The sequence below is a fragment of the Epinephelus lanceolatus genome, chromosome 3, assembly GCF_041903045.1.
Source record: "Epinephelus lanceolatus isolate andai-2023 chromosome 3, ASM4190304v1, whole genome shotgun sequence".
Classification (NCBI taxonomy): Eukaryota; Metazoa; Chordata; class Actinopteri; order Perciformes; family Serranidae; genus Epinephelus; species Epinephelus lanceolatus.
Window position 1 is genome coordinate 51,140,001 of NC_135736.1, and position 20,427 is coordinate 51,160,427.

The following is a 20,427-nucleotide window of genomic DNA, read 5'->3' on the forward strand; positions in this document are numbered from 1 at the left end:
ATCAAGCATGGATCCAAGGTGGATGTAGAGAGATGTAGGACACATGGCACATTGCACAGTGTACTAATGCCGGCGGTCAGGCTGGACAGAGGGATACTGTCTGACACCATTCAATTTGTTTTCTTAACTTTACTGGGAAACTGAAGTTTGTGAAACCAGAATGTTAGATTACAAAATATAGCCTAGGCTACATTACTTCTCATCATAAGAGCTGCCGTACAAAATCAATAGTAAACAAAATACATGTTAATATTACACAAAGCACAATAAATACCAAAGCACGTTATCACATCCTAGATATTCCTACTGATCACTAGACCCAACCAATTCCCACATGTAAGTCAAAATAATTTTACTTTGTTTTTTCTTTTTAACTCTTTTTTATTTTATTCCAGACAGCCAAGACAAAACTCATCAATTGAGCAAACAGAAAATGTATAACTGCTGTCTTTTCATACATAGTTAACACCTTACAAAAAAAAATCAACCAAAAAATACAACAAAGCCAAAATGAAAAAGAAAAAAGGGGGAGGGTCATTTAGCTGACACTTTCTTCCAAAGCAACTTTGAATTGCTTTTGTAGTGAATTCACAATTGCATCTATTTTCTAAAACAAGTGACAAACAACATAATCTTGTGCTGAAGGCAACATGAAGAATAACAAAATAAAAATAGATGAGGGGTAAAAATACAAGTGGGATGATCATGGTAGTCAGCCTATATCCAAAGACCTCAAATCCAGATTCTGTAATCCTGATCTTGTGGTATCTCGATCAGAATGATCCTATCTGAAAATTCTTTGAAAAACCAGGACCAAATCTACAAGATCAATTTGATCTGGGATAGCAAAAAGGAGGACTACAAAATCCGGATCATTCTGATCCAGGAAGGGGACCTCAGGGACACACTGGTTTGGGTAGGATAACTATGGAGTAAATGATTCCAGCTAGAGAATCAGGTTCGAGATGATACTTTAATTTTCAATGCAGGAGCTTCACAAGTGTAGCGTGTGTGTGTGTGTGTGTGTGTGTGTGTGTGTGTGTGTGTGGTTCTGAAATAAACAAAAGGAAAAATAGCTTTCCACTCAGTTCTTACAAATATGCATATACAATCTGTAAACATGGGCGGCTTCTCACCTTAATCATTCACGCTCACACATCAAAAGAGGGAAGGAGAAAGTTGTTAATTGTACGTGTTAAACTTAACGAAGCGGAGCTCTCACTGCCGCACCGTGCCACTTGAAACTGACAAGGCGCGTGCCCACGTGCTGAAGATGCATGTGTCCATGCGCTTACTGGCAGAAGCGTTCTCACGGGAGCGGCAGCCTGTTCAAATCTGCACCTATTTTCTCGTTGTTAAAATAAGAATGTCCATAACACTGTATTTTGAAGATGTAAAGCCCTGTATGAATTTTATGTTTTTTTTCCCCTGTTAAAATGTTCTAATAAAGGAAAGATAGAAAATACTGCAATATCTTGTGTGCTGTAAAGTGGTTTGAAAAAAATGTAATTGCAATCGGCCCAAAAAATTGTAATCGGTGCAAGACTAGTGCTGATCTTGATGTACTCTAACAGCTGGTCTGTGATGTGTTCAGGTCTCAGTCTGGAACAGGAAAGACGGCCACCTTCTGCGTGTCGGTGCTGCAGTGTCTCGACATCCAGGTGAGTTCTGATAAAAATGTTCCGCCGCAGGAATCCGAAACTTCACCTTTGTGTCAGCAGAACGCAGCAGGCTCGGCCACAGGGTCACGTGGTCCACAAGGCCAATCAGTGAGCTCACAGTCAGTGGCGCTGCTTGCGATTGGTCAGACAGGTGTATGGGCGGGAAACCACAGAGCTTGCTGCTGCGCAGACTCTGGCACTATATGACGTCACCACCGCACTGTGATGTTTTAGCTTCACCTCTGTACAGTGGGAGATGTGTTGTCCATCTTATTTATTATCATGAGACTGAAGTCATGGTTATTATGGTCTGTATCGTGTCCTCTGATCAGAGGATGTCACACAGAGGAACTTGAATTTTTGATGACATCATGCTGTGATGCGTTTCCTGTGTGCAGGTGAGGGAGACCCAGGCTCTGATCCTCGCTCCAACCAGAGAGCTGGCCGGACAGATTCAGAAGGTAGCCCCGCCCTCGCGGTCATACCCAGCCAATCAGCAGTGAGAAGGGTAGCTGTGTCCTGGTTTCTGATTGGCTGTTTGTCTGTGTTCAGGTGCTGCTGGCTCTGGGAGACTACATGAACGTCCAGTGTCACGCCTGCATCGGAGGGACCAATGTGGGCGAGGACATCAGGAAACTGGACTACGGTCAGCACGTGGTGGCGGGGACACCTGGACGAGTGTTTGGTTAGTTTACCTGACAACAACTCTCGTGGCGTTCTCCAGACCTCAGAGACTCGCCAATCAATGTCCAGAGCCGAGAGGAAGTTGAACCGAGTGTGTTGTTTGTCTGCAGATATGATTCGTCGCAGGAGTCTGAGGACGAGAGCCATCAAGATGTTGGTTCTGGACGAAGCTGACGAGATGCTCAACAAAGGTGAGACACCTGGAGAGAGCTGTGATGTCACGTTTGTGTGTGTGTGTGTGTGTGTGTGTGTGTGTGTGTGTGTGTGTGTGTGTGTGTGAGAGATCTTAATCTATGTCTCTGATGATCTCACTGCATGTGACTGAAAACAACTAATCAGAGCCCAGAACATGGCAGCCGGGCCACAGACTTTCTCATTGGACATTCAACAGTCACTAAAATCTGACATGTCGAACAGCTCTGATTGGCTGCTGCTGACTGGTCTGATTCTAGTGACTGCCATTAGAGACAGGAGGAGGAGGAGGAAGAGTGAGGAGAATAAGGAGAAGGAAGAAGAAGAGGCAGCTCTAGCGGAGGGCTGATCCAGAGCTGTAAAGTCTCGACCGCCTGTTACCCACCAGTCTGGATTGTGAGACAGTCAGAGGACACTGTCCTGATGATCTGAGACACAGAGTTATTTCACCAGCTGTCTCTGTCTGTCTCTGTTCTCTCTTGCTCTGTCTCTGTCTGTGTCTGTCCCTGTCTCTGTCTCTCTCTCTGTCCCTGTCTGTCTCTGTCCCTGTCTCTGTCTCTCTCTCTGTCCCTGTCTTTCTCTGTCTCTGTCTCTAAATCTCTTAATCCTGACAGTGCAGTGTTTCCCCTACCATTTATATTGGTTTATATTATTATATTTATGGTGTCTCCGTCCTGCTGATGGTGTCGCTGTCCTCAGAAACAGAAGCTGGACTCATCATCATTGTTGTTTGTTGTTCAGGTTTTAAGGAGCAGATCTACGACGTGTACCGTTACCTGCCTCCAGCCACACAGGTAGTCCTGATCAGCGCCACGCTGCCGCACGAGATCCTGGAGATGACCAACAAGTTCATGACAGACCCCATCCGCATCCTGGTCAAACGGTCAGTGCAGAAACACCCAGAAGCATCCAGAGAATATTCATTGTAACATCCAGAGAATATTCATTGTAACATCCAGAGAATATTCATCGTAACATCCAGAGAATATTCATCATAACGTCCAGAGAATATTCATTATAACGTCCAGAGAATATTCATCATAACATCCAGAGAATATTCATCATAACATCCAGAGAATATTCATTATAACGTCCAGAGAATATTCATCGTAACGTCCAGAGAATATTCATCATAACGTCCAGAGAATATTCATCATAACATCCAGAGAATATTCATTATAACGTCCAGAGAATATTCATCGTAACGTCCAGAGAATATTCATCATAACGTCCAGAGAATATTCATCATAACATCCAGAGAATATTCATCATAACGTCCAGAGAATATTCATTATAATGTCCAGAGAATATTCATCATAAAATCCAGAGAATATTCATCATAACATCCAGAGAATATTCATTATAACGTCCAGAGAATATTCATCATAACATCCAGAGAATATTCGTTATAACGTCCAGAGAATATTCGTTATAACGTCCAGAGAATATTCATTGTAACATCCAGAGAATATTCATTGTAACATCCAAATATTCAGGGGGAAAACAAGTCCATAAAATACTCAGGGAAAAAACATCTAGAAAATATTCATGAAAAAAGATCCAGAAAGTATTCAGGAAAAAAAAATCTAGAAAATATTCCAGGGAAAAAAAATTCAGAAAGTATTCAGGAAAAAGAAAATCTAGAAAATATTCAGTATAGAAAACATTCAGAAAAAAAAGAAGTCTTCAAAAAACGCAAGCAAGTCCAGTTGCCTACGATATTGGCACTTATGATTCAGGAAAAAACATCCAGAAAATATTCAGGGGGGAAAAAACATCTAGAAAACATTCTGGGAAAAGAAAATCCAGAAAATATTCAGGAAAAAAACAACAAAAAAAAACTAGAAAATATTTGTGAAAAAAAACATCTAGAAAAAAAAAGAATCCAGAAAATATTCATTATAAAACATCCAGAAAATAATCAGGAATAAACATCTAGAAAATATTCAGGGGAAAAAAATCCAGAAAATACTAATAAAAAACATCCAGAAAATATTCAAAGAAAAAGAATCTAGAATATCTTCACACGATGAGGGTATATCGCAGCCACCGCACTTGGCAGGAGTTGCCTCCTGCGCCTTATGTGGGGTGGTTGGCATAGAAATTGCTCCCTTCAGACATCTTCAACTGAGGGCAGAGCTTTATGTTTCAGACCTTGTGACTTCACTGGGTTTTCAAGTGGGCACCCCACTTTACCGGTGTTTCATCAACTAGCCCATGACACCTCAGTGGGGCTTGACAGCAGAACCAGCATCCTGGAACTGCTCCCTCTGCCTTTCAGGTCTTCACCTATCAGCTCTGCCCCCCCCCCCCTTCCTCTGCCAGCCTGGTTTAGCCACCACTTGCTTCTCTTCAGCCTCAGCCATCTGGATGACGTCACCAGGTTCTTGCGGGCTGCCCCTCTGACCCCAAGCACCCCCAGTGCTCTCCAGGGTGACTGTCCTGGGAAGCCACTACAACCGACCTCTGCTGATAGGTTCCAGGCTCTCCACCCCCTCTGATGGCTCTCAAAGATGAGGGACTGGTATTTCCCTAGCTTGTGCGCATGTGCCTCCTCAATCCTTTCCTCCCAGGGTACCTTCAGCTCTATAGGGCTGCCTGCTTTGACACTTGGGACCAGCGCACAATATCTGGTCGGAGGCTGGTGACGGCAATCTTCTCTGGAAACTTGAGTTGTCTTCTAAGGTCAACTCTCATCTCCCAGTCCCTTGCCGTACCGAGGATGCCTGAACATCCGTCCTCCTTGGCTGCCTTCTCCCCAGGCCTAAGAAAACTGATGAAGCAGGGACCTTTGGCTTGGGCCTTGGTGGCTTTCCGCTTCCTCTCCTTCCCCAGGCCATTGGCGCTTTCTGAACTTCCCGTCGGTCAGGCTTACTCGGCAGGACGACAGAATGTGCTCCAGGTCTGCTGGTCTCTTCCACCGCAAACAGGAGGGCTCCTCTGTCAGTCTCCATCTTTGGAGGTGTGTTGGCGTTGGCGGTACATCATACAAGGAACTAAGGAGGAACTTTATCCGATGCCCCTCAATATTCCAGATATCCTTCCAACTGAGAGATCTTCCCCAAACACTGTCTCACTGGGTCCAGCTGCCCTGCTGTCTCATGGCTACTGCGCTGGCTTGCCTGCCCCCTTCCTCTGCTACGCAAATCTCCTTCTGCATCATCCCTCTCTGGTCCTTTGCCTTTGCCTCCTTCCAGCTTGCGCAGGTGATGACTCCCAGGCCCGGCCTCCCCTGGGTCACCGCCCCCATGATGTCTGCATGTTGTAAGCACTCCTCCGCTTCCCGTCAGAGCTCTGCTGGCTTTCCACTTCTGTCCTGTCTTGACCGTGATGTCTGCCTGCTTCTCCACTGACTTGACCAGGAAGTTCAACGCAGCTGCGAACAGAATCACCGAGATTGTACATCCGGTCATGATTCTGACTTCCAGCCTCTTCCAGTTGGTAGTGAAGTCACCAGAGGTGAAGCACATCTTGAAGTCCCCGAAGTAGTTCCGGACAAGCTGCTGTGCCTTTTGTGGGACGTGGTAGGCTTTGAGTGTGTAGTTGACCAACTTGTTTGGTACTGTGCCATAAGCCACAGGACTGCTAGATCTCCCTGGTTCATCTTTGCATCCTAGATGATCTTGGAGATGACACTGTTGTGTTCAGTACAACCAGGGACTCCTGGTACTCAGCCTTTTTGTACAGAAGTGTCAATGTACTTAAAGAAAATATTCATTAAAAAAAAAATCCAGGAAATAATCATGAAAAAAAAAATCCGGGAAAACAAATGAAAATATTCCCTCAGGGACAGTGTGTAGTGTTGATAGTGTGTCTCTCATTGTGTGTCCCTCACAGACAGTGTGTAGTGTTGATAGTCTGTCTCTCATTGTGTGTCCCTCACAGACAGTGTGTAGTGTTGACAGTGTGCATCTGATTGTGTGTCCCTCACAGACAGTGTGTAGTGTTGATAGTCTGTCTCTCATTGTGTGTCCCTCACAGACAGTGTGTAGTGTTGACAGTGTGCATCTGATTGTGTGTCCCTCACAGACAGTGTGTAGTGTTGATAGTCTGTCTCTCATTGTGTGTCCCTCAGAGATGAGCTTACTCTGGAGGGGATCAAACAGTTCTTCGTGGCGGTCGAAAGAGAAGAGTGGAAGTTTGACACTCTGTGCGACCTGTACGACACTCTGACCATCACTCAGGCTGTCATCTTCTGTAACACCAAGAGGAAGGTCAGTTTGCTCCTCTTCCTCCACATTATCCTGTCAGTCCTGCAGCAGCAGCTAAGCCTTGTGGGAACTGGAGTCTGTGTGCGTGTGTTTCAGGTGGACTGGCTGACTGAGAAGATGAGAGAGGCCAACTTCACGGTGTCCTCGATGCATGGAGACATGCCTCAGAAAGAGCGGGAGTCCATCATGAAGGAGTTCAGATCAGGGGCCAGGTAACCTCTCTCACAGGACTGCTGTCCAACACACTGCGACAGGCGAGGCAGACAGGGAGGGATGAGACAGACAGACAGGGAGGGAGGGATGAGATAGACAGACAGGGAGGGATGAGACAGACGGACAGGAGGGATGAGACAGACAGGGAGGGAGGGATGAGACAGACAGGAGGGATGAGACAGACGGACAGGAGGGATGAGACAGACAGGGAGGGAGGGATGAGACAGACAGGAGGAATGAGACAGACAGGGAGGGAGGGATGAGACAGACAGACAGGGAGGGAGGGAGGGATGAGACAGACAGACAGGGAGGGAGGGATGAGACGGACAGACAGGGAGGGAGGGATGAGATAGACAGACAGGGAGGGATGAGACAGACGGACAGGAGGGATGAGACAGACAGGGAGGGAGGGATGAGACAGACAGGAGGGATGAGACAGACAGGGAGGGAGGGATGAGACACAGGGAGGGAGGGAGGGATGAGACGGACAGACAGGGAGGGATGAGACAGACAGACAGGGAGGGAGGGATGAGACAGACATTGACGGGTGAGACAGACAGGGACAGATGTTGGGGTCGGTGAACGAAGCTCAGGCGGAGCTCTCTGACTTCCCAGTTTAGTCCCAGTTTAAACCTAGTTTAGTCCCAGTTTAGACCCAGTTTAAACCCAGTTTAGACAATTAAGTCCCAGTTCAGACCCAGTTTAGTCCCAGTTTAAACCTAGTTTAGTCCCAGTTTAGTCCCAGTTCAGACAATTAAGTCACAGTTCATTCATAGTTAAACCACAGTTCAGTCCTGGTTTAGTCCCAGTTTCAATCCAGCTAAATCCCAGTTTAGACCCAGTTCAGTGCCAGTTTACACCCAGGTTAGACCCAGTTTCAACTTGGCTTAGTCCCAGTTTAGACCCAGTTTAAACCCAATTTAAATCCCAGTTTAGACCCAGTTTCAACCCAGTTTTGTCTCAGGGTAGACCCAGTTTAAACCCTGTTTAGTTACAGTTTAGACCCAGATTAGTCCCAGTTTTGTCTCAGGTTAGACCCAGTTTAAACCCTGTTTAGTTACAGTTTAGACCCAGATTCAACCCAGTTTAGACCCAGATTAGTCCCAGTTTTGTCTCAGGTTAGACCCAGTTTAACCCCTGTTTAGTTACAGTTTAGACCCAGATTAGTCCCAGTTTAGACCCAGATTCAACCCAGTTTTGTCTCAAGTTAGACCCAGTTTAAACCCTGTTTAGTTACAGTTTAGACCCAGATTAGTCCCAGTTTAGACCCAGATTCAACCCAGTTTTGTCTCAGGTTAGACCCAGTTTAAACCCTGTTTAGTTACAGTTTAGACCCAGATTAGTCCCAGTTTAGACCCAGATTCAACCCAGTTTCGTCTCAGGTTAGACCCAGTTTAAACCCTGTTTAGTTACAGTTTAGACCCAGATTAGTCCCAGTTTAGACCCAGATTCAACCCAGTTTCGTCTCAGGTTAGACCCAGTTTAAACCCTGTTTAGTTACAGTTTAGACCCAGATTAGTCCCAGTTTAGACCCAGATTCAACCCAGTTTTGTCTCAGGTTAGACCCAGTTTAAACCCTGTTTAGTCCCAGTTTAGACCCAGATTCAACCCAGTTTTGTCTCAGGTTAGACCCACACTGTCTGCAGCAGAACCTTTAAATGTTCAGCAGACAGAGTGGTGCTGCACACACAGACAGCGGGGCTTGGGGGTAATAGACTGTTCTGGTTAAAGTGCTGAGGGCTGCAACAGAACTATGACTGTCACTGACACTGATGAGCCACAGTTTGTACGGGGACACACTGATGCCCTGACACCTGTCCTGGGTGTGTGTATGAATACCTGTCTGTATGAATATGGTCACATGACTTGATGGGTTCCATGTGTTTTCAGTCGTGTGTTGATCTCCACGGATGTTTGGGCTAGAGGTTTAGATGTTCCTCAAGTTTCTCTGATCATCAACTATGACCTGCCCAACAACAGAGAGCTCTACATCCACAGGTACGTTTCACTCCGCACAAACAAGTCCCAACAACACAGAGCTCGACATCCACAGGCGTTGTGTAAATGATGGGCATGTAGCCAATGGGCGGGGTATGTAGGCGGGGCATGGGCAGGCTCTTAGCAGGAGTCGTCTGACATCTGGGGTTCATCCCAATACCGAATCTCGCATCCATCTTTCCCTCACTTGCATCTCTTCCTTGCGTCTTAGCTCCGCCCTCATAGGACACGGGGGAGAGATGCGAGGATGAGGCACGAGGAGAGAAGAAACAAGGATATATGTCTTTAGAGAAATGAGACGTCCTTTCCTCTGAAGCGCCACGTGAAGCGACGTCTGTTTCTGATTACAGCTGGATCAGCTTTCAGGAGGCTTTATTAAAAGCTATAGAAAGTTTTAATTTTTTAAATAGTTTGTTGCTGCACATAATGTTATATATAATGATAGTTATCACATAATGTTATATATACATATATAATGATACAGTTATCACATAATGTTATATATACATATATAATGATTATAATGATACAGTTATCACAATGTTATATATATACATACATAATGATACAGTTATCACATGTTATATCTTCAAGGGGAGAGAAGGTAGCAACACAACTCCACCTAATGGAGGCTGACGGCGCCCCAGATTCAAACGTCCAAAAACACATAATTGAAACCACAAAATATCTCCATACTGCTCGTCCGTAGTGATCCAAGTGTCCTGAAGCCCCGACATAAAAAGTTGTTTGGAAAAACCTCATCTGAACTCTGTTTTTAGCCTCATTGTAGCCTGTAGCTCTGACTGCCTCTCTGGACACCGAGCTCACGTGTGTGTGCTTGCACGAGACCGTGAGACATGGGCACCGCCTTCATGTGTGTTCACGTGAGTGCGGGCAGTATGGAGATATTTTGTGGTTTCAATGATGTGTTTTTGGACGTTTGAATCTGGGGCGCCGTCAGCCTCCATTAGGTGGAGTTGTGTTGCTACCTCCTCTCCCCTTGGATCTCTGCAAGTGATGTGAGGACTCTAAAACTTCACCTGAGCCTCCCTCGGCATATGGGTGAGTAGATAATGGCTGAATTTTCATTTTTGGGTGCACTATCCCGTTAAAGTGTTTCTGTCTGACAGACAGGCTCTCTGATAGACAGACAGATTTTGAACTCGATGAATCAGAAAACAAAACGAATATCAAACTTGTCAGTGACACACGGAGTTTAATCTCTTATATGTCTTCACTCTGTGTGAAACTGATGTATCAGATCAGTCCGGTCAGCTTTCCAATCAGTAACTGATATCCAATCAGGTGTGTCGGTCGATAAAAGACTTCTGTGAAGGCTGCACTCCTGTATCCTCACTTCCCCCTCTGAAAGCCTCCTCTCTCCTCGACTCCTCCGAGTGCATTTAACAAATTGAGACGTCCTACAAGATGGCGAGTCTCAATCAATTTTCAAGTCAAGTGATCAAGGAGTCAAGAGTTGAGGAGGGATATTGGGATGAGCCCCTGTTGTTCATGATGATGAAGCGCTCTGTGTTTTCATGGTTGTTTCTAACATGACCTCCTCCAGGATTGGTCGGTCTGGTCGTTACGGGCGTAAGGGTGTGGCCATCAACTTTGTGAAGAACGATGACATCAGGATCCTGCGGGACATCGAGCAGTACTACTCTACCCAGATCGACGAGATGCCCATGAACGGTAATTCCACCTGTGACACCACTAATGCTAACATGTTAGCGAGCACGATTTGTAGTCAGTCAACCTGAAAACAGAGCAGGCTCTGTGATTGGCTGCTGTCACGGTGACATGTTTGTGTTTACCTCTGCAGTGGCCGATCTGATCTGACCTGGATGACATCACATCGGACCCCGCCCCTTTGACTTCCTGTCTTTTTTTTTGTTTGTTTTTATTAGTTTTAGAGGGTGTTTCTTAATTTGACTGTTGAGGTGAAAACAACTGTACAACTCTTGACTTGTTTTTGTAAATAAATTTGTTTTGGTTCCACATTGGTTTGTTCAATGTGTTTTTTTCTTCAATATTTAATGTTTACTGACGTCACAGTGATGTCACCCGCCTTCTTTCAACCCTTTGAGAGTCGGTATTTCTCTTTACTGTGATGTCATATCCTAGAGCACCTTCAAATGCGTCTCATCCCTAAAATCTGCAGAGCTCGAGCTTAAAGTTGGTGCGAGTCAATAAACCACAACAACGTTATTTTATTAATTAAAACACAGAAATCACTTAATTTCATCAGATTTTATAAAATAAAAACGCAAAAGTCAAAAAAGTCCTGTGCACACCAAAACAGTCTTAGACAGATGTGTAGGTGGGCCAAACAAACACCTGCACACTGTCTGCACTGGCAAAAAAAAGTCAGTCTAATAAATGTAACTTTCTTTGCCGGTGCACAGTGGTCGAAATGAGGGGGGATGCCATCCCCTTTGTTAGAAAATTGACCAAAAAGCATCCCCCTTGTTAATCTAGAATCTGTGTGTGCAGGCACGGACATAATTTGAGGGGGGGGGATACAGGAGACATGTCCCCCGCATTTCCCGTATCTGTGCCCTCTGTCCCCCACACTTTTTACAGCTGTTATAACCATTCAATTCGTTTAACATGTGGTAACGTGTTTTTCCGAGCCGTCTTTAAACGCACTGTGAGTAGACAGTGCCAGGCGCATACGCATGCTGTCGTGTTGTGATCTGAATCAATCGCACAGACCAGACGTGTGCTGCTGGGCAGTGCTGCTGTGTTAACTATGTTCAGCAAACCAGCCAGCAAGAAGCAAAAAACCTTGCACAGTTTCTTCCAAACAAACCGTGTAAGCTGAGTGATGCTGTTGCATGTAGATAATGTTAGCAAAATGATGACTAATTAATAGATGCCAATATATCAAGTTAAGATAGTTAACAAGAACACTAATATTAATGTTACCTATGTTAAATACCTAGTTTCATGTTAGGAATAAACCCACTCCTCCTTAATAAGAACTTGTGCTCACTATTGCTTTCCACATATTTTTAATCGTTATTGCCACAGTATAAAGAGCAGAGTCAGGGAGGAGACAGTGGACCAGAGGCCAGCAAGGATGATCATGCAGGGTCTTCACAGGAGAGAAGAGATTATAACTGGCTGAGAGAAAATATCCAGAGCATAAAAGTGACTTTGAGGTTAATTTCCACAGCTATGTCACCACTACTATGCCTAATTCTATTTATGATTTTTGCTTTGCACATTTATTATCTATATTATTGCAATAGATAGAAGAGGAACAGGGAGAAACCAGGCAGATATCAGGACAGGGACCTGACAGCAGCACCAATTATCAGCCCAAGGCTTCACAGGTAAGGAGAAATTATAACTGGCTAAGGAAATGTCTGTAGGATAAGAGTGACTCTACGATCAATTTTCACAGCTATTTCAGAACTATTCTTATTTATACTCTAAAATGCTTTTTTTGTCTATATTGCAATAGGAATACTACTGCATTATTTGTGTTTTTAAAGGCAGCAGGTATAAGTCATGCCATTTTTCTTTATCTTTAATTTTACACATCTGTACTGTCATGTTTGATGATGTGTGTACGCGGAAAAAAATCAAAGCTACACTGCATCCCCCTTGTTAAAAATTAACAATTCGACCACTGCTGGTGCAGACAGTGTGCAGGTGTTCTCCTTTTGGATTCATAGAATAAAAACTAAATATTTTTGATGTAGAGACGTGATGAAAAACCAGCTGACACAGGTTTGTGCCTTTTCCTCTATCTGATGCAGACATGCGTGTCATCTCCGCCGCCGCGGCTGTTTATATTTATTCCTGCAGACAGATTCTGTAAACAATATTTATGTTTTAATTATAAAGATCAAACAGTTGATGGAAACATGGCGTCGTGTTTGAAATGATTTGTGGTTATGACATCAGAGCCGAACACAAAGACTTGAGATGCGTCACGCAGATCAGATTTTATTTCAAACACAAATGTTAAAGGAACAAAACAACAATAAAAACACTTTTACAGTGAAAATAAACAGGACGTCACCAGAAATCACAAAAAGCTGTTTCACATCAAATACTGACATCATCATCATCATCATCACTTTCATATTTTACATCTTAAAAACCTTCATTATCACCTTGTTACAAAATATTGAACCGTCCTCAGATCTCATGCTGAGACCAGAACCAGAACCTCACATATCGACTGTAGAAAAACTGCAATATACTAAAGGACTGCCACTACCCCCTCTGAGACCAGGATTAGGACTGGGTCTATGACCAGGTCCAAGATCAGGAAAAGGTCCAGATCCAGGACTGGGTCCAAATTCAGGACCCTGACCAGGTCCAGGACCACCACCAGATCCGTATTCAGGGCCAGGTTAACAGCCAGGTCCAAAACCAGGACTAGTTCCAGGACCAGAACCACTGCAACCAAGTCCAGGGCAGGGCCAGGTCCACAGCAACGTCTTGCTAAGCTAAATTAAGCTAAGCTAAGCTAAGCTAAACTAAGCTGGTGGGCGGAGCTCCTCTCAGATGTTCCTTTGATGTTTTCAGTCTGATCGATCTGATCGGCCAATCAGGACGGAGCCTTGATAAAACAGATGTATTTCCTGTTGCTGTGGTGCGGGATCATTTAATGTGTGAACCAATGGGGTGTCAGTGATTAAGAGAGAGGAGCTCTGATTGGACAGGAGATGCAGGGGGCGGGGCTTAGTGTCAGGACCTGCTAACAAATGCAAACCTGCTCTGATTGGTCAGTTCAACATAAAAATACAGGAAATGAGCAGATAAACAAACCAGCCAATCAAAGGAGGCGTCTACAGTTGGCGTCTGATAAACCAGATCTCATTCCGGCGGCGAGGGACACCGGGGTTCTCGTATGTGGCAACCATGTAGCTGTCTCTGTGAAGGTCATCGGTGACGCCCAGAATCTCCCACAGCAGGCTGATCTGATTGGTCACCGTCTCCTCCGTGGTTGTCCCATAGAATGTCCTGACAACCAATCAGAGAGCAGAACATCATCATCACAAACTGAGTTACATAACGATTTTTACAGGTCAGGAGCACCGCGTTGATGGTGATGATGATGATGATGCTCTGACCTGGCAACCACTCTGATTGGTTCTCTGTAGATGATGGTGATGTCGGGGTCAGTGGGGCGGGGGGGGTCGGTCTGAAACTCGGAGGGCAGGAAGAGCGCCATCTGGACGTCTTTCTCAAACGTGATCCCGTCCTCCTTCATGTGGATGTTACTGACCACCGGCACCGTCATCCCCAGGTACCTGCCTACATAGCATCAATACATCAATACACACCGATCACCTGATCAATACTGATCACATGACCCCGGGGGGGGGGGGGGGGTTACCTGCAGAGTTTTCTTTACAGATAAAACGCATCAGCTTCATGAAGCCCATCGAGATGCTCTGTTCATACAGCTCCTCCCCCCGAGTCACACACGCCCAGTGACCTGCTGCGTACAGACGCTCCTCATACAGCTCCTCCTCCATCTGTGGGGGACACAGGGGGGAGTCAGAGACACATACAGCTCCTCCCCCATCTGTGGGGGACACAGGGGGGAGTTTGTTCTGGTCCTTACCTTCTCATGGCGGGACACTGGAGCGAAGGGGAGGGTCTCCCTCTGCTGGTTACTGCGGGTCATTTCCTGTATAGGTCCAATCATGTCTGTAACACACAAACAGGAAGTTCAGTTTTTGTTTACAATCAAAACAGGTAAACAGTCAGCTGACTGACATGCAAGGTGCTAACAAATAGTTGCCCGGCCCCTGGAGATACTGACACGTGATGGCCCCGCCCCCTCACCTGGAGGTGCAGACACATGGTGCCCCCTCACCTGGAGGTGCAGACACGTGGTGCCCCCTCACGTGGAGGTGCAGACACATGGTGCCCCCTCACCTGGAGGTGCAGACACGTGGTGCCCCCTCACGTGGTGCCCCCTCACCTGGAGGTGCAGACACATGGTGCCCCCTCACCTGGAGGTGCAGACACGTGGTGCCCCCTCACGTGGTGCCCCCTCACCTGGAGGTGCAGACACATGGTGCCCCCTCACCTGGAGGTGCAGACACGTGGTGCCCCCTCACGTGGTGCCCCCTCACCTGGAGGTGCAGACACGTGGTGCCCCCTCACGTGGTGCCCCCTCACGTGGTGCCCCCTCACCTGGAGGTGGTGACACGTGGTGACCCCGCCCCCTCACCGGAAGGTGCAGACACATGGTGGCCCTGCCCCCTCACCTGGAGATACTGACACGTGATGGCCCCGCCCCCTCACCTGAAGGTGCAGACACATGTAGCCCCGCCCCCTCACTTGAAGGTGCAGACACATGTAGCCCCGCCCCCTCACTTGAAGGTGCTAACACGTGGTGGCCCCGCCCCCTCACCTGGAGGTGCTGACACGTGGTGGCCCCGCCCCCTCACCTGGAGATACTGACACGTGATGGCCCCGCCCCCTCACCTGGAGTTGCTGACACGTGGTGGCCCCGCCCCCTCACCTGGAGGTGCTGACACGTGGTGGCCCCGCCCCCTCACCTGGAAATACTGACACGTGGTGAACCCGCCCCCTCACCTGGAGGTGCAGACACATGGTAGCCCTGCCCCCCACCTGGAAGTGCTGACACATGGTGGCCCCGCCCCCCACCTGGAGGTGCTGACACGTGGTGGCCCAGCCCCCTCACCTGGAGATACTGACACGTGATGGCCCCGCCCCCTCACCTGGAGGTACTGACACATGGTAGCCCTGCCCCCCACCTGGAAGTGCTGACACGTGGTGGCCCCGCCCCCCACCTGGAGATACTGACACGTGATGGCCCCGCCCCCTCACCTGGAGAAACTGACACGTGGTGGCCCCGCCCCCTCACCTGGAGATATTGACACGTGATGGACTCGTCCCCTCACCTGGAGGTACTGACACATGGTAGCCCTGCCCCCCACCTGGAAGTGCTGACACGTGGTGGCCCCGCCCCCTCACCTGGAGATACTGACACGTGGTGGCCCCGCCCCCTCACCTGGAGATATTGACACGTGATGGACTCGTCCCCTCACCTGGAGGTACTGACACATGGTGGGTACTGGCGACTGCCTGCCAGTGAGCCAGCAGTCGGTCTCTTTCCTCTTCATCCATTGGTTCAGGGTTGTCGGTGATGTCATCATCCAGCTGCTCGTCGTCCAATCCGTCGAGGTCTTCCAGAGAGATCAGAGCCATCGCTGCTGGAGGAGGAGATGACCTCAGCAGAGACGATGTCCACTGAGAGGAGACCGATATTTAATGTTCCTGAAACAAAGACACAGTGAGGACACTCAGTGAGGACACACAGAGTGAGGACACACAGAGTGAGGACAATCAGTGAGGACACTCAGTGAGGACACTCAGTGAGGACACACAGAGTGAGCACACAAAGTGAGGACACACAGAGTGAGGACACACAGAGTGAGGACACACAGAGTGAGGACACAGGGTTAGGACAAAGAGTGAGGACACAGAGTGATGACACACTGAGTGAGGACACACTGAGTGAGGACACACTGAGTGAGGACACTCAGTGAGGACACACAGAGTGAGGACACACAGAGTGAGAACACAGAGGACACAGTGAGGACACACAGAATGAGGACACTGAGTGAGGACACACTCAGTGAGGACATTCAGTGAGGACACACATAGTGAGGACACACTGAGTGAGGACACAGAGTGGACACAGAGTGAGGACACAGAGTGAGGACGCACAGAGTGGACACAGAGTGAGGACACACAGAATGAGGACACAGAGTGAGGACATTCAGTGAGAACACACAGAGTGAGGACACACAGAGTGAGGACATTCAGTGAGAACACAGAGAGTGAGGACACACAGAGTGAGGACATTCAGTGAGAACACAGAGAGTGAGGACACAGCGTGAGGACACACAGAGTAAGGACATTCAGTGAGGACACACAGAGTGAGGACACACAGTGAGGATGGACAGAGGACAGTCAGACGACAGTCTCATTCAGGAGGACAGACAGGAGGACAGAGAAAGTCAGGGGGATAGAGAACATTCAGGAGGACGGGGACAGACAGGGGGATAGAGAACATTCAGGAGGACAGACAGGAGGACAGGGACAGACAAAGGGACAGTCAGGAGAGGGGACAGAGGGGGACAGAGGACACTCAAGGGGACATTAAGGAGGACAGGGAAGAAGACAGACAGGGGGACAGAGAGAAGGAAAGGAGGACAGACAAGAGGACGGACAGGAGGACAGACAGTCTCAGTTTTGGTCCTTCATGTTTGACAGCAGCAGCTCGTCACAGCTGAAGGAGGCCACGCCCACTGTGTACACTTGTTTATTTGTTTGTTTGTTGACTGTGTAAACAGTGAGGTCAGACAGACTCCAGGGGCCTGTATCAGGAAGCAGGATTAATGTCTTAGCGAGGTAACTTCAGGGTTAACTCTGGGTTTTCGGTCTCACGAAGCCGGTTCAGTTCTTATCGGGGTAGATCACCATGGTAACTTACTCTGAACGGCTATCCTGCTCCGGAGCAGGGTAAGTTCAGGGTTGAATCTGATCCTATAAAAAGCACCACCCACTGGCCAATCAGCTGTTGATGGCTGACAGAAATGCAGCCCAGTCATGACGGGAAGTTTAATTCATTTGATTGATTTTGATTTGAAAGTTTATTTTGAGCATTAAAAAAGAAAAGAAAGCAACAACAACAGACAATGAAAAGATTGTTCAAAAAGGAGTGGAAAGAAGTGGAACTTTCATCCCACCCCTTCATAAGAAAGAAACTGATCATTTGCGGACACTTAATAGCACCATTAATTAGTGCCAACATTTTGTTTTGTTGGAGGAAATGATCCCTGTTAAAGATAATGGGCCTAATTGACAGCTTTGCTGCTGGAAATGTGGAAAGTAGCCTATCATGTCTACACTTCATGGTGTTTGAGGGATTTTCCTTTTTGTTTTTTAAAGAGGGACACTAGCTATATTTCTGCGCAGCTGTTAATTTCTAACACAGCTCAATATCAGGATGATTTTATTCAGACTATCAATTTGGTGTTGATATGATTTAATTGTGGCGTCAGCTTTAAGCTTTATTGTAGAATATATAACGTTATGACAAAGAAGACCAATTTATCAGACGCAATGATGTTAGACGATAATTGTAATACACGCAATTCATCTGTGCAGCATTGATTTCATGGGATTCAAGGGTGTGATCAGTGTCAGATGTACAGGTACAGGTACTGTAGCTACTTGAACCAGTGATGAGTCATTTAACCTACACATCATTTTATTTGCTGCCTTGTTTTGTCTTGATTTTTCCCTCTCTCCTCCTCTATTTCTTCTTTCCTCACCCGTTTCTTTTTCTTCTCTATTATGTGATTTCATTGATGTTTTGACAGGGGAATTTCTTTGATAAGCTTTTAGTGGCTTCTAACCTCTCCGGCACTTTTCTTTGTTTAATCTTGTAAATGTTATACTGTCTGTTTTTAACATTATGTGCAAATAAACTAATCTAAACTGAAACTAAACATTATTCATCCCGTTATGTGTTGCCACGCATGTTTCCTCCTCCTGCAGCTGCCACGGTGTTGGCCTTTTCTCTAATGTTGCTTTTCTCCTCCTCATATTTTAGTAGAATTAATCTCTGATCCTCACGAGAAATACTGTTTTTCCTCACATACGGCGCTCAGTGAGGACGCTCAGTGACGCTCTGTGAGGACGCTCTGTGAGGACGCTCTGTGAGGACGCTCAGTGACGCTCTGTGAGGACGCTCTGTGAGGACGCTCAGTGAGGACGCTCTGTGAGGACGCTCTGTGAGGACGCTCTGTGAGGACGCTCAGTGAGGACGCTCAGTGAGGATGCTCTGTGAGGACGCTCTGTGAGGACGCTCAGTGACGCTGCGCTTCTCTCATGATTGTGATTGGTCCGCTGCGTGCGCGTTCACGGCTCTTGATAAAGCAACCCTGGGTTGAGTTACCGAGTTGATATCCAGCGTCGCGATACCGATTATCCTGATTGCCATTGTTAGTCAACCCAGGATAGGTCTGGGTAACCCAGGAAAGGTTGATCTCACTTCGTGATACAGGCCCCAGCTATGAGACATGTACCTCTGACCGGAAGTGGACTTTGAGTTCTTGTCATGGTGATGCCAGCCTGTGATGTCACTCTGGTTGTTTAAGTTGTTTCCGTCAACAGGAAACCGCACTTCAAAATAAAAGAACCATGATGTTTGTAGATGAGTTCTGATCAATAACAGAAATCATTCTATTTCAATAATCGGTCCGTTATCTGATCTCTTTCACCAACGTGAGATGTCACATCTGTTTATTTATCGAAACACAACAACAACCGGACGTGTTTCCTTTGAGCTCTTCCGTAACGGGTCAATGTGCTACGTAGACGTCACACTTCCGGTCTGATTGAGATTCAGACGTGCTATCGTGCTGATTCTTTTAATTTGAAAGTCACTCCGGATGTGACAGAAGTGGAACAATAAAAGACAATAAACCATAAAGACCTGATCAGTGATCCGGATCGATCACTGATCAGGTCTTTATAGTCCTTCTGGACCCGTGTGTTCGGTGTGAACCGGGTCGGTCCGGTGGTTCCGGGCCGCGGATCCGCCAGAACTGAAACTAGGTCACCGGGGATCCGGTCCAAACACACAACCGCTGCTCGCCGCACACCGGTCCGGTTTCCTAACAGATACCGGATGGACCACAGGGAGTCCGGAGGAGCCGGTCCGGACCCGGCAGAGAGCGGGCAGGTCTCGGTACCGGGTTCAGTAAGCAGCACAGCGCGAGGAGATTAGCATGGTTAGCACGGTAAGCATCGTCAGCAGACCGGGACCGCGACTGGGTCAGAACACGGGTCCAGCAATTGTTTGTCTCACCTCGTTGTGGTCGCACCTGTCCACCAGGTGAGCCTCAAACTGTCCGTCAATTACAACAACGACGCTGAGCTTCTTCTTCTCTGCTTCCGATACACTGCACCGGCGGATACTTCAAAATAAAAGCCTGTACGTCCGGCTGTCTTTCAGAATAAAACTTGAGAAAACAGAAAAGGGTTGATTTCCTCATCCTCACCCATCAGTAATCTTCAGTTTCAGCATCTCATTAATATTTTTTTTTTATTTTATTAGGGTCCGGGCAGCTAAGCTGCCAGGACACTATTGTAATCCTAGTTCTTCTTCTTCTTCTTCTTCTTCTTCTTTCTTCTTCTGAGGAAATCATACTTCCCATGGGTGAAAACTCACCAAACTTTGCACAAAGGTCCAGTCTCATGCCAGATATCCTCAGCTGTAAACTCAAGCCAATAGTCCTGATGGTGGCGCTACAGCAAGCGTCTAAAGTTCAAAACTTTGAAAATTCATAACAAATCAACCATACGTGCTACAACTTCACAACTTTCATCAAACTGTAGCCCCAATACTGAAGATATTTGTACATTTAAACCTATTAAAAATTATGAAG

At 46.8% G+C, this 20,427-nt stretch overlaps 2 protein-coding genes across 2 annotated transcripts in view; one reads left to right on the plus strand and one right to left on the minus strand.

The window, feature by feature from the left end:
* eif4a3 (eukaryotic translation initiation factor 4A3) overlaps positions 1–10,962 on the plus strand; it is a 15,182-nt gene extending 4,220 nt beyond the window's left edge. The window contains exons 3-12 of the mRNA XM_078166578.1: positions 1,595–1,661; positions 2,060–2,122; positions 2,214–2,346; positions 2,456–2,536; positions 3,279–3,420; positions 6,613–6,751; positions 6,845–6,960; positions 8,852–8,959; positions 10,527–10,654; positions 10,785–10,962. Coding sequence (XP_078022704.1) covers positions 1,595–1,661; positions 2,060–2,122; positions 2,214–2,346; positions 2,456–2,536; positions 3,279–3,420; positions 6,613–6,751; positions 6,845–6,960; positions 8,852–8,959; positions 10,527–10,654; positions 10,785–10,801 — 994 coding nt within the window. The 3' untranslated portion in view covers positions 10,802–10,962. The remainder of the gene's footprint in view (positions 1–1,594; positions 1,662–2,059; positions 2,123–2,213; positions 2,347–2,455; positions 2,537–3,278; positions 3,421–6,612; positions 6,752–6,844; positions 6,961–8,851; positions 8,960–10,526; positions 10,655–10,784) is intronic.
* Positions 10,963–12,893: 1,931 nt separating this feature from the next.
* soul4 (heme-binding protein soul4) lies at positions 12,894–19,987 on the minus strand. The gene is made up of 6 exons (XM_033623181.2): positions 19,848–19,987; positions 16,012–16,240; positions 14,553–14,638; positions 14,322–14,463; positions 14,056–14,239; positions 12,894–13,945 (listed from the first exon to the last, which is right to left on the minus strand). The coding sequence occupies exons 2-6, from the start codon at positions 16,169–16,171 to the stop codon at positions 13,771–13,773; spliced, it is 747 nt and encodes a 248-aa protein (XP_033479072.1). The 5' UTR covers positions 16,172–16,240; positions 19,848–19,987; the 3' UTR covers positions 12,894–13,770.
* Positions 19,988–20,427: the final 440 nt, after the last annotated feature.

Excerpts from the sequence above, each read along its gene's own strand:
- soul4 (XM_033623181.2), bottom strand. The coding sequence starts at position 16,171 with ATGGCTCTGATCTCTCTGGAAGACCTCGACGGATTGGACGACGAGCAG. Across the intron at positions 14,639-16,011 it reads CCATGTGTCAGTACCTCCAG|ACATGATTGGACCTATACAG; the intron begins GTGAGGGGACGA and ends TGTGTGTTACAG. Across the intron at positions 14,464-14,552 it reads CAGTGTCCCGCCATGAGAAG|ATGGAGGAGGAGCTGTATGA; the intron begins GTAAGGACCAGA and ends TGTCCCCCACAG.